We start from the raw sequence: 14,636 nt of genomic DNA, 5'->3' as shown, positions 1-14,636 counted from the left end.
AGTCATATTCACATGAATTGATATATTTATAATTTAATTAATATCTAGTAGATACTTCCTTTCACTTCGTGGAGTTCGTTGATTCTTTTGGGGCATCATGAGAATCATCTCATCAATTTTAGATTGTGGGATTTTCGCCCATTCTTGCTTCAAAACTTGACGTAGATCGCTCCTCGAAGTTGTTTTTTTATTGTTGTTGTTTCTTGACCTTTCCGGTCGAGTATGGCCCAGGGGTTTTCGATGGGGTTCATGTCAGGAGATTGGCTCGGCCAGCGCAACTTCTAGATACCATTTTCTTCCTGCCACTTTTGGGTGTTTCTAGCAGTGTGACACGGTGCTCCATCTTCCTGGAACAACGTTGTGTTCTTGTCCATGAAACCCGAGGAATAAAGTGGCAAGAGTCCTTCCTCCAATATTTCGACGTATTTCGCAAAATGTATGTTGCCAACGCACTCATCTAAGCTCGATCTCCCACCAACCCAAACAGCTCCCCAAACCATCACGCTGAAACCACCATGCTTCACAGTTGGCTGCAATCTGTTGAGCCAAAACTCTTGGTGAGGCATTCTCCAGACCTATATCCTTCCACTGTCCGAAAATTGAGCGAATCTTGATTCGTCTGAGAACAATACGGTCTTCCAAAAGTCCAGAGGCTTGGTCATCATATCACTTGCCCACTTCTTTCGGACCTGCCAACATATTCAGATTAATAAAGGCTTTCGTCTAGCTGCTCTGCAACGATAACCCAATCTGTGGAGAATCTGTTGAACAGATTTTGGGCTCATCCCACCAACTTTGGCGACTTCTGCAGTCGTTAATCTGGGATCCATTTCGATGCTCCTCTTTTTGTCCTCTCCGATGGACCAGGACGACCGGGACGCTGCTCAGTTGTTTCCTTGTCCTGTTTCCTGAACTGCACGATGAATCTGTTGACTGTCGAAAGCCGCTGACTTATTCCACCATCTGCCAATTCGAGAAAACCTTGAGTTCCAGGCATGTTGTAGCACAAGATAATTAGTGTGCGGCCATTTTCATTTATATAGTGCTCTGTGAATACAAATTAGTTAGCATAAATCAGTTAAGTGACGAAAAATTAGGTGTCTATTTACTTATGACCACTCAGTGTACAGATCAGTCAAGAAAGGAAACATCTAAACCATCTACCAACAACAGAAACCAACCAACAAGTGGATTCCCTACCTGGGACATTTTTTTCCTCTCCACTACTACGTAGAGAAATGTCGAAAGGAAATTTACAACTTGGATTTCACAACTGCCACACCTGTTAGAAACCTCACTACAAATGAAGAAACAGCTTTACATAATCTTTGTTCCCGCGACGACATTGTAACTAAACAAGCTGACAAAGGAAGAGCAGTAGTTGTTCTATCTCGCGTTACATTCTGTTCCATGTATTGTTTCATTTCAAAACGTTCATGTAATTGTCATTAATCGACGGTCCTGTTTCTGGCTTGAAAAAGGGCGTTTGCTCGAAACGTCGCCAAGTAAATAAATTATTATCATAGTTTTTAAAGGTAATTTTTCTCTAAAAATGTAAATTATTTATATATATATATATTACTCGTGTATACTCAATGGAAAGCTTGAAAAGTTTATTTTCGATAGTGAGATTAATATTAAAAGCTTATTTTGGCGTCATTTCTGCCTGCGATAGATATAATGCTGCATCAGTAAGACAACTGAAATATTCTTTGTGTGGTCTTTTCTAGACATTTCATAGCGTGTTAAACCTAATGGTAATTTTCAGGGGAAAAAAAGGCGATTGTTTTTGACTCTTGAAGAACGAAGAACCACTTTCTGAAAGTTATCTGATTGCCTTTTAAAATTCATTCGTTCGTCTTTGCCTGAAATGACCAGGTAGTTGGGCGCTCGACTTGCAATCTGCAGGTCGCAGGTTCTTTTTAGAGAAAGTGATTACAATAGTCTTGATCTTACGATGTACACAATGGGAGATAAATTAATTAAACATGTACTTTTGAATTCTAATGCAATACAAACTATTCAAACCTGCACTATTAATATTAAAGTTACTTGTACTCACAGCCGTCGCAAGGTACTTGAAAGATTTGGGGCACGAGAATTTTCGGCGTTTCAGTATGATGTTGATCATGTTTTCTATTCTGACTTTTCAAGACATCAGCTGGGGATTCGGGGTACTGTGAAGTATAATCTGGGCACGCCTAGCGACGCCTCTGCTTGTGCTAATGTTTTATCAAGTGATAGATCTGTTACAAACAAGTCTGTGTAATGTACTAAACAAGACAACTATATTAGGAAGTTAGTACACATGTGGTCTAGCACCAGCAAAATCTTCAGAGCAATTTTCACTGACAAATGAATATAGTTATTTGAAGTGATCTTGAAATAATATTAGGACAACAAATATGGTGATCCGTATTGCTCATCACTGACTACAGTCAGAGCTTAGTGATTCTTCTACTGGTGTGACGTCAGAGTCACTTATGCGCCGTCATTATTAAATAAAATTGCGAGCTAATGAAAAGTAAAACATCTCCTAAATAGATACACACACTTACTCAATGATGTAAATACTGAAAATGATTACAAGTAATTTCACATCATTCAGCCTTCCATGAATGTTTAAACAGGTCTCCCTGACGCCAACTTAATTGCTCCGTTCACAATAACTACAATAAGCTGAATGGTCTAAAGTATTTATTCGTTTTGATTAGTTTAAACAAGTTTCACTCAGCTGTAGTTTAGAAATAATGTTTCCAGACTACCACTATTAGGTTATAATCTTTACATCATCCAAAAAGAATCGGCTTAGCACAGCGTAGTGTTATGGCACTTGACTTGCAATCTGCAGCTCGCGAGATCGAAACCCATCACTGAACATGCTCGTCGTCTTTTCAGACTTGAGAACGTTATAATGTAATGGTCAATTCCACTATTGGATGGTAAAGAGTAGCCGACGATTTGACGGTGGGTGCTATTGAGTACCTGCTTTCCCTCTTGTCTTTCATTTCAAAATTCGAAATTGTAATACATAACAATACATCTCATGTCCGAGATATAAATTAGAGACAAACTTCAATCTAAATTAAAATTGCAATCATAATTCAATTTATATCTATCAGTGCCAACAAGACTTGATCATGTCTCATTATCAAGATTTTCTTGAATCACCCTCCCTCGAACAACTAGAAGTATAAAAAAACGAATTGCTCGAAATTGACAAAGTTTTAGAACTAGAAGTTAAGAGATCAATGAGAAAAAATGAGCTAAAAAGCGTATTATCGAAATACTAGTCGATGATGATTTGTTGCCTGAGGAAACATTAGAGATATACTCTAGTGTCTCTACTAGCCAATCGGGTTTTAGTGATAAAGATAAGCTAGAAATCAAGCTAAAACTCAAACAACTCGAACTGCATGTATTTTCAAAGAGAAAATAAACGCCTCAAGGCCAAACAAGCTCGTATCGAAGCTGAAAAAGAACAGGCTCGTATCGAAGGTGAAAGAGAAGATAAATGTCTCGCGGCCGGAAAAGCTCGCACTGAAACTAAAAAAGAAATTAGACTGAAAGAAATGGAAATTAGACTCAATTCCAATTGACCAAGGCAAAATGACAACTTTGAACTTAATCGAAATCTTAAAGTACCAGAATTTAATGAAAATTAAGTTGATAAATATTTCCAACATTTTGAGAAGATTGCCCAAACCATAGAATGGCCCACCGAAAATTTTTCATTATTATTACAGAGTGTCTTAACGGGTAAAGCACAAGAAGCTCATGCTGCTCTCTCTTTAGAAGATTGTACTAATTATGATAAGGTTAAAGCTGCTATTCTCAAAGCATACGAATTAGTAGCAGAGGCTTATCGCCAAATGTTTAGCAGTTATCACAAACAAGATAATCAAATTTATATGGAATTTGCCCTCAAAAAAGAGATTTATTTTGATCGATGATGTCATTTTATGCATATTGACAACAGTTTCGACAAATTAAGACAATTATGTCTAATTGGGAATTTAAAAGTTGTGCACTTGACAACCTCAAAACTTACTTAGATGAAAAGAAAGTTGAAACACTGCAGGAAGCAGCTGCTGTTTCCGATTATTACACTTTAACATATAAAACCACTTTTCATAAAAGAAATTCTTACCATCTCAACAATAACCTGTATCTGTTCAATCCACTAAAGTTGAGGAATCTTCTAAAAAATCCAGCTCCTCTAGTTCGAAATCTTCTGACAGTCAGGATAAAAATTCTTTTAAACAATCAACGCATGTATACCATTTTGGTAAAAACCTGGTCGTGTTATGTCCGATTGTTGATGTTTAAAAAAGAAAAGGAGGCAACACCCAGTGCGTTTGTATCCACATATGGACGTAGTTTCACCAAATCACCCGATGTTGTTGGCTTGATCACTGATATAAAGGCTGATGTAATCAGAGAGGAATTTAGACCTTTCCTGTCTGTTGGTTCTGTGTCTTTGACAAATGACACTGGTCATCTCATACCCATACGTATTCTACATGATACTGGGGCGACTCAGTGATTCTTGTTAGAAGGTATATTGCCTTTAGATTCGAGTTCTGTCACTGGTGAGTCTGTTATTGCTCAGCATATTGAGTGTGGCTTTGTTAATGTTCCTCTTTTCAACATTTATTTAGCATCAGACCTGGTTTCGGGACCAGTTGTAGTTGGAGTAAGACCTACTCTGCCAATTAAGAGTGTATCATTATTGTTAGGAAAGGGTTTGACTGGGAGAAAAGTTGTTGCCGAACCCAAAATGGTTAGTGAGCCGGTCACTGTTTTATCTAAGAAAGATGATGATGACATTGAGGAGAATCCCGATGTGTTTCCCTCGTGTGGTGTGACTCGAGATCAGACTTAAGAAATTAAGTAAAAAATAAATGACAGACATGGATTCAAAGGACAATATTATAGATTTGCCTTAGACATTTTTTGGATCCGACGGGGATCTTGTGGTTGATTGTCCTACTGACGATGTGAGGGATCTTATTCACTTGGTGAAATTCCATTTACTAAAGGCAAACTGATCGCTGAGCAAAAAAAGGATCCGCAAATCTCTTCACTATTTAAATATGGACTCCCAAAAGATGAACTGGAGAAAATTCTAAATGGCATTTTTTTCAAAAACGGTGTGCTTATGAGGAAATGGAGACCACCAGATATGCCAGTTTCAGAGGACTGGGCTGTAGTTTACCAAATCATTGTTTCCAAAACATATCATTCTGAAATATTGAAAGTTGCCCATAAACTTCCTTCCAGTGGGAGGTCATTTAAGTGTCAACAAGACATGTGGCAAAATTATGAGACATTTCTTTTGGCCAAAAATTAGGCAAGATGTTTGTCAGTTTTGTAAAACTTGTGTAACCTGTCAGATGGTAGTAAAACTTAACCAGAAAATTCCTGTTGCTCCTTTTCAACCTATCCAAGCTTTCGAGGAACTCTTCAGTCGTGTGACTGTTGATTGTGTTGGGCCTTTACCAAAAACTCGATCAGAGAATCAATATTTGTTGACTATCATGTGCGCATCCACTCAATTCCCTGAAGCTATCCCTTTGAGAAATATTTTAGCCCCCAAGATTTCCAAGGCTTTGAACAACTTCTTTACTTTTGTTGGCTTGCCCAAAGAAGTTCTGTCTGATCAGGATTGTTTCAACAAGTTGTTTATCAGCTCGGTGCTAAACAGATCAAATCTAGTGCGTATCATCCAGAATCGCAAGATGCTCTTGAGATATTCTATTCTACATTGGAAAATATGATGCGGACTTACTGTCTCGATAACGAGAAAGATTGGGATGAAGGAGTTAATTTATTATTATTTGCTGTTTGTGAATCAGTTCAGGAGTCGTTAGGGTTTAGCCGGTTTAAGCTGGTGTTTGGTCATTCAGTGCCTGGTCCTTTGAAGTTGCTGAAGAAATAATGGTTGGACGATGATCCGAAAGAAATGCATTTGTTGAATTACGTTTCCAAGTTTCGGTCTAGACTCTTACGTGTTTGTGAATTGTCTCGAGAAAATTTGAAATCATCCCAAGTTAAAATGAAAAATGTTTATGACTGCAAGGCTGAAGAGCACAAGTTCCATCCTGATGACATGGTCTTAGTATTGTTACCCACTATGGGACATCCACTCAAAGCTAGGTCATATGAGGTTGTTCGAAAAGTTAACGATAGGGACATGTTTTAAAAACATCTGATCGTCGAAAGGCTACCCAGCTGTGTCATATTAATATGTTGAAGCCCTACCACATACGAGATGCAACCGAAAAGATTTTAGCCGTTGAGTGTTCTCCTGATACTGATGACACTTGCTTTGAATCAGACACCTGTAAGTTTGAAAATATTGGAGACGAATGCAAGATCAAACTGGGTAATTCTGAAATTCTGAGCAATCTTGATTCAAAACTCGAGCACTTACCTCTTGAATAGAAAAATCAACTTGCTAGTTTATTGACTGAATGCGAATGTATATTTTCGGACGTTCCTAATCAAACCAATATCGCTGTTCATGATGTAGATATAGGTGACGCTTCTCCTGTGAAACAATATCCCTATCGCATGGATCCAATCAAGGCCGATAAAATGCGTAAAAAATATCTTATATTTTGGTAAACGGCATTATAAAGCCAAGTAAAAGTGATTGGTCTTCACTTTTTTGTACTGGTCCCTAAATCTGATGGTTCGGTTAGATTCCATACAGACTTTTGCAAAGTAAATGCTTTAACAAAGATAGATTCCTATCCTATTCCAAGAATAGAGAATTGTATTGATAAAATTATAAAAGCCAGATATATCACAAAGTGTGACCTACTGAAGGCAAAAGAAATCTCTACTTTGGTTACTCCTGATGGGTTATAGCAGTACAATGTAATGCCTTTTTGGATGAAAAATTCTCAAGCAACTTTTCAGCGAATGATAAATCAATGCCTCAACAATCTATCAGATGTTGGAATTTATGTTGATGATATTATGATTTCCAGTGACACATGTGAGAGGCTTAAGAAAGCCAATCTCACTGCAAATTTGGCAAAAAATTACTTATGTAAAGCCAAAGTTGTTTACTTAGATCACGTAGTAGGTCATGGCCAAGTAGGTCAAACCAAAGTTGATTGTAGTGTAAATTATCCAACTCCTACCAATATGAAAAGTGATTGAAATTTTTGGGAATGGCTGGTTATTACAGAAAGTTTTGTAAAAAATTTGCTGACATCACTGTACCATTAACAAACCTTTTGAAAAAAAAAACAAAGTTCAAATGGTCTGAAACATCTCAATCTGCTTTTGAAAAGGTCAAATTTTTTTTTATGCACTTACCCTGAATTGATGGCACCTGAGTTTGATAAGCCTTTCGTATTGAACATCCCGTTTGTTATTTTTCTAAAAAGTTTAATCGTCACAAAAAAAATTACGCTACTGTAGAAAAAGAAACATTGGCTATAGTGTTAGCTTTAGAACATTTCAATGTGTATGTATCTGCATCACAAAAACCTATTGTCATTTACACTGCTCATAACCCGTTAACATTTTTGAACCAAATGAAGAGCAAAAACAGAATACTGTTAAACTGGAGTTTGTCATCACAAGAATATGATTTGAGGATAATCTATGTCAAAGAGATTGATAAAATTTGTGCTGATGCACTCCCACGTGCTGTGTAATTTTATGATCATAAGGTTATTTGTATTGATTGTGTTGTATACTGTCATGATTATTGAAGTTTTGTAATCATTTGAATAATGTATTATATTTAATGTATTGTTGTCAATGTATATGTATGTATATATATGATATCTTAGTTAAATATTGTCTAACACCAGTTTTTTATTCTCTAAGGAAGGAGTTGTGACGGATTTATTATTTTATATTTATTTTAATATCGATGTTTATTTAAAATCAAATTTATATTTAGAAACGTCCATAACGTATACTGTTAAATATGTATTGCGAAACTCCCGCCTCTTCTGTAAAGTTGTAGAAGATTCTCGAGTGTAAGAATCAACAATATATGTATATACGTAAACGGTAATGTAGCTTTGTATTGTTACGTAATCTGAATTTTCGAGAAACTCTCTACACGTCCATAAATATAACCAACGCGACGCGCCAAAAACAGTATCTATTACTGATTGCTTTAATTGGTGTGGTATAAACTTCGTGAACTATAACTGTGATTAACGCTTATTAATCGGGAATTTCAGATATATTGACCAGGAACGTTTACAAATTTCGAACATTACAAGTCATTCATTTTCAGTGAATTCGCATCAGACATTATTACTTTTACGAAGATATTATATATCTTCAGCGGTAAAAGAAACTCGACCTGTAATCGACTTGTGAGCAGCGAGAACTACAGAGCTAGCTAGCTCCCTATTAAGTGAATTGTATCTACATCAACTCGAAATTAATTCATTCATCATGAACCCTCGATAAGACATCAAGGAAGTTCCAAACCAGAAAGAACACTTTATATTGCTTGTAAGTTTGTAAAACTTTAGTATATAAATCATTATTTGTAATAACTATTTGTAATACTGTTATTGTAAATTATATTATTGTTTATATCGTTACGTATCTGCTTGTTTCTTAATTTCCGATAGAAATTCTTTCCGAAGAACTTCTGTGATACAACTTCAGTTTATTTTTTCTCGATACAAACTTTTAGTACACAGAAGTTTCACAATCTGTACGTTTCTCGTCACTTTAAACTTAACAACTTTTATAATACACGCTATAAATCATAGCGATTCACAATCTTGATAACTTCGCTCTCTACGAGTGCAAAACACACACTAGCTCGAAACAGAATCGTAAATTACCCCAAACTTACCGTAACTACTGTTCGCTTTATCATCCCCTGGCTTTTCTCTGCCAGGCTTATATACTAATGAAGACGCATCTCCAAAATTCGCGGACTTCCCCGATAATTCGAGAAACTCAGTCACACATGCGTCAGCAGTTTCACGTGACTTCCACTGTCGTAACAATATTGAAACATATTTGTATTAAGAAAGAAACTGTGTGTGTGTGTGTATCAATCTTGTTGGCAAATATCATAAATTGGATACATATCGGCATTTATTTAACTACTGAATTTAAAGTAGCATTTAGTTCGATATCAAAACATTTGAAATTGTGATACGAAATAGGTATAATGTTTCCTAAGTGTACCAGCTAACACATCTTACCACTTTGTTTGGTATAATCACCTGTTATAAACTCCGAGATATTATAAGTCAAACTTTACATAGAGAGTTAATCGCACTTTGTAAAAATTATAAGCACATGCTAATACAGTGGCGTATCTATGCAGATGCGCCACGACCGATATGTTTAGCAATTTGATAATTGAATCATTACGAAGCTCTGCCCATTTGGAAATGCAATACCGACACAAGCAGACTTACAGCAGGGCTAAAGTAATATATCACAGCCTTTCCCGAGGAAGATTATTTCTATAGTAAAGTTGTTAAGCGATATGGAACCAAAAAGCTAAATAGTTCTAAGAAGAGAGCCTTCAGTGTTTTTCAAGGAAGCGGAATAACTCGTACAGTAGAACGTTTAAGACAACAAAGGCTCATAAATCACACCCTAACCAGTCTGTAGTAACTCTTTCTTCCACAGAGTAGAGCTTACGTTTAGGAAAGAGAATCTTCTGACTCGAAAGTCATTGTGATGAAGTTGGACATATCTCTTGGTTTTGTTTGTTTTTTTAATAACCACAAAACTACAAGTGGGTTTTTCTGTTATCTTTCCACCACAGGTGTCGAAACCAGAATTTTAGTATTATAAGTCGTGAAACTTGCCGCTAAACCACTGGAGGTGGGGAGGAGCATATATCTCTTGGTACAATTAACAAAATAATAAACAATGATTTGAAGTTGGTGAAAATTCACCATAACTCGAACTCAACTCGTTTGCACGAAAGAGCTGGTTCATAAAATTGTAATCATAACTGTGAAGTTTTGTAATGCAGTTCTAGTAGATTTTTGGCCCTTGGCCTTTAAACGGGGTCTTGAAACCCAAATCCACGTAAAGTAGAAATTACGTGGAAATTCGGTCAAGATGTATGATCTAAAGTTGTCTTCGTTGTCCTTCGCAAAAGCTCGGTACAATATAAGTTATGGTGATGGGCAGTAGTTATCACTATTAAACTGATAACCATCTACAGCGATTATTCTGATTACAATACGTTTCTCTATGCCCTACTGTCATACTGACGTTAAAGCATATTCTTTAGTTGTAATATTAACTTTCTAAACTTAATATTCTAGTGAGGGTCATAAAAACTCGAGACATGAAAGTAGCAATGAAAATACAATACGACATATAAATAAACACTGAAAAGAGAAAGGAATGAGCACGACAAGTTTTAGTATTTCCTACCATTATAATGTGACTCCAAAAGCTTTATAAAACTTTGATATATTGCGTAATAAAATAGAGTTATATTTTTTGCACACTGTATGGTAATAGCCGAAAGGTCTGATGCATAGTTAAACTCATTCGAAGAATAAGATGGTAGCTGCTTACGAAAGAGATGTATTTGTATACATAACACATGACAATCTTGATAATTCGCTGAGCTAATACGCACATCCGACTTACAGGTAAATGATATATTGTGTTACTGATATTTATTAATTAGCAAATGACATTAAAAAATATTTATAAGTTTTGTTAATTCAATGCTGAATTGTGTGTTTATTTAATAGATTGACAAATGTTATCTTTATCTTTGGAGTTAATACATTTCTTAAGACTTAGTCGAATTCTAAATAGGCTAAAAAATGTGAATATACAAACCCACATCTTTAAATAGTTATAACGAAAACTGTAAAGAAACGTGAGGAAATAAGTTACTTTAAAACGATGGTATAGAACAAATATGTAATTATTCAGATACATTTACATCAAGAAAGACTACCAATCCAACATACCATTTGCAACATGGTTAGATACTTCTTCCACCACAAATACGGCTTCATGTGAGGTCCGATTGCAGCTAAGCAGTAGTAGGCATACATGATCATGTGAACAAAGCAATTGATGAACGGAAAGAAAGCGTTATGGCCACCTGCCACAGATAAAAAAGATCAAATTTTGGTCATCTAAGTGAAATAATTTATTTTCCAGTTGTATCTTTATTGCTGTTATTCTTTTTTTAGCCTAACTTTGTCCACTAAAGTCCTCATAAAAACAGGAGTGTTTAAAAACAAACAAACATACTTCCAGAAAAGTTTGTTTGTTTGGAATTAAGCATAAAGCTATACAATGGGCTATCTGTGCTCTTCTCACAACGCTGTGCCACTGGGGGCATACAGAAAAGAAATACTGTTGTTTTATTTAACAGCAACGTTTTAATAAACTGCTTTTCGTCATTTTTGAAATTCGTCTATAATAATAAAAAAGATGTGTGTGTGTGTGACCGCCATAGCTCCAAGAGGAAAGCATCTAGAGACCTGAAATTTTGCACCCATACTAAGTAGACCCTGAGGATGTGCACCTGAGAATTATTTCTTATCCATATGCGTGTGTGCGCATCTTTTTGTGAAGCAAGCTAGCGAAAAACCACATAGAAAAGAAGTGTGACTGCCATAGCGCCAAGAGGAAAGAAGATAGAAACCTGAAATTTTGTACCCATACTAAGTGGACCCTGAGGGTGTACGCCTGGGTATTATTACTTATCTACTTGCGTGCATAATGAGGCATGCCTAGAGAAAAAACACATTGAAGTGAAGTGATACCATACATCGCCAAATAGAAATCAATGATACCAAATAGAAATCACAGACAGTCAGACAGACACGCACGTGCGTGCACGCATACGCGTGCGCATCTTTTTATGAGGCAAACTAGCTAAAAACCACATAGAAAAGAAGTGTGACTATTGTTACCAAGGTAGTAATACATGAAAGAAATTTAAATTCTCTGAGGTACTATCAAATCAAGAATAATCAACAGCATCGGTAGGAACTTTTCGGTATACCAACAATATCTTCTTAGTTGCCAAGTCAGGGAATATTATTTCTCTCAACAATAGTAGATTCGACTTTTTGTGTAACAGTGACAGTTTTTCTTTTTCCAAAACAGTAATTATACTGTTCCTTTTAACAATATCTCTACTAATTTTTTGGTGTATTAGTGACACCTTCTTAGCTATCTAATAATGACTATAGTTTTTCTTAATAACATTCAGTATGAATTTTTAATTTATCAATGGCATTTTAATTTTGGTTACGTTTGTTTGTTATTAAACACAAAGCTACGTAAAGGGCTATCTGTGCTCTGCCCACCACGGGTATCGAAACCCGGTTTCTATCAGTATAAATCCGCAGACATACCACTGTGACACTGGGGGGCAGTTTTGGTTTTACAGACTGACACGCACGTGCATGCGTGCATGCGCCTCTGCAAAAATCCACATAGAAAAGAAGTGGTTCCATATATATTACAACTTCTAATATATATAGAAAAAACCAGTGTGTTTTGGTAACAATGGGTTCTAACAATGGCTTTTATATCATGCCGCTTAGCAATAAAAGTATAACCTAGTATTGTTGTGCTGAAAGTATAAAATGAAATGTATAAAGTACGAAATTGGAAAAATGTTTGTTGTTTTTTAACTTAGAGGCTCCGTTAATTAGAGTTTTTTGTTATTTGTTTTTATTATTTAAGTTTAAAATCTGAGGACAAATTAGAGGGAAGGTTACCTTTATAAACAGGGAACATCCCGAAAAGTGGCAACAAAAGTATATAGATTATACTTTTATGCTAAAATAGATTCAGAATACACACACTGACATAGTCATCTAGAATAAATCAACCTAATAACCCGAGAGAAGCTGGGTACTTTCGCTAGTCATTAAATAAAATAACAGTTTTCCTTTCTTAGACGTGCGTAAAAAGAGACAAAAACAACTATTTTTATGTAGTAAGACAGATTTCCACATCCCGCGGACTAATATTTTGCAGGTACAATTTTCATTCAATAACGTTTTGGTTAACTTGTGTTAGCCATCGAAAATGCTGCCTAATGATACTTTTAAAAATTAATTTTCTCTATCGTTTACGTAATTGTAAAACAAAATTAGATGAGAGTATTCTGTTGATTGTTGGACCTCATTTGAACCATGTAAATATATACAAAATGATGAGATAAAGCTCCAGTTTGCTACAAATTGTAATTTTGTATTACTTTTATATCCATTTAAATGAAAACAGCTTAATAAGAAACTAACACTAGATGGATATAAACATCGTGTTATATACCAATATGAAAAAATATATAAATATCTAACCAATTTCATGGGATTCTACCATGAGATCTAATGCACTTTATATAGTTAATCATATGTATACCAATTGTCAAAATAGAACGATAGAATTGAGCAGAAAATACATTGTAGATCCAATTCCTGGTAAACATTTTCGCGGCAGAAACTTACAACACATTACCTGTATCTATAAAAAACTATCAGATACGAAATGACCTGATATGTTTACTGACGTGTACAGACTCCAGCTTACCAGCACCAAACTTCATGCCAATCCAGATAGCCCAGGCAACAGAAGAATGATGTACCACGTGCAGGGCGGAAACGTGGCTGAATTTCTTCCTTAAGATGAAGAAAATCTAAACGCAGAATTAAAAAATGTAGTTATGATGTATATAGTTAAATACGCACACTGAACGTATTCACGTATTTTGGAAATATCATAGTAAAAATAAATTAAGATAATACATTGTGTATTCTAGATTCATTTTATAATAATATCTTTGAAAATTCAAACGAGAAGAATAAAATTAGTTTTAGATTATTGTAACCAAGTCAAAACACCGCAAAGCATGGGAAATAGTTTTTCATCACTGGAATATGGAGCTAAAATTGGCTAATTTAATAAACTTCTAAGTTAGAAAAACGCACTTACTGTGTCTGTAAATTCAAAAATCTTCAATAAGAGGTAATACCAGCCGAGGTTAACGAACTGGAGAGACACATATAAAAGAATTAATACAATATGATATTGAAAATATATCTTAAGATAGTTAGACATTCTGGATGCACGAACTGGAAAGGCACATATAAGACAGTTAATAAAATATCATACTGCCACAACAATGTTTCGAACTGTCATTCAATGAAAGAAAAGCAAGAGGTGTACGATAGTATCAGACAGCTTTTCATGAACTGTTAAAGTTACATTTAAAAACTGTTGATAAAAAAAGGCGGTAATAATCAAGCGGTATGTTTCATGTAAACACTTCTAATAAGGGACTACACTAGTCAAGTTCTACCAACTGTATTGATGAAAAAATACAGTTAACTATAGATAATGTTCTTAAGTTAGTGTCTAGTGAACCCATCTTTTGGGTTCCTTTTGCCTAGAAAAACAAACTTATTTAATCTAAACTGCCCTCTACCCGGTGCTTTAGCAGTAAATCTAAGGGCTCATAAAGCTCGACTCACAATCTGTGGGTCGCGGGTTCGAATCCCCGCCCCACCAAACATGCTCGCCCTTTCAGCCGTGGAGGCGTTATAATGTGACGGTCAATCCAATTATTCGTTGGTAAAAGAGTAGTCCAAGAGTTGGCAGTGGGTGGTTATGACTAGTTG

General features: G+C 35.6%; 1 protein-coding gene across 1 annotated transcript in view; it reads right to left on the bottom strand.

Moving 5' to 3' along the window:
* Nucleotides 1-14,636, bottom strand: part of LOC106466404 (elongation of very long chain fatty acids protein AAEL008004-like) — a 56,105-nt gene that overhangs the window by 7,748 nt on the left and 33,721 nt on the right. Inside the window, exons 5-7 of the mRNA XM_013926691.2 lie at nt 13,951-14,007; nt 13,549-13,654; nt 10,959-11,095 (exon numbers count right to left, since the gene is read on the bottom strand). Of these exons, the coding sequence (XP_013782145.2) occupies nt 10,959-11,095; nt 13,549-13,654; nt 13,951-14,007 (300 nt within the window). The remainder of the gene's footprint in view (nt 1-10,958; nt 11,096-13,548; nt 13,655-13,950; nt 14,008-14,636) is intronic.

Source organism: Limulus polyphemus, unplaced genomic scaffold, assembly GCF_000517525.1.
Source record: "Limulus polyphemus unplaced genomic scaffold, Limulus_polyphemus-2.1.2 Scaffold2249, whole genome shotgun sequence".
Classification (NCBI taxonomy): domain Eukaryota; kingdom Metazoa; phylum Arthropoda; class Merostomata; order Xiphosura; family Limulidae; genus Limulus; species Limulus polyphemus.
The sequence above is the reverse complement of the archived record's forward strand: the minus strand, read 5'-3'. Positions and strand labels throughout refer to the sequence as shown.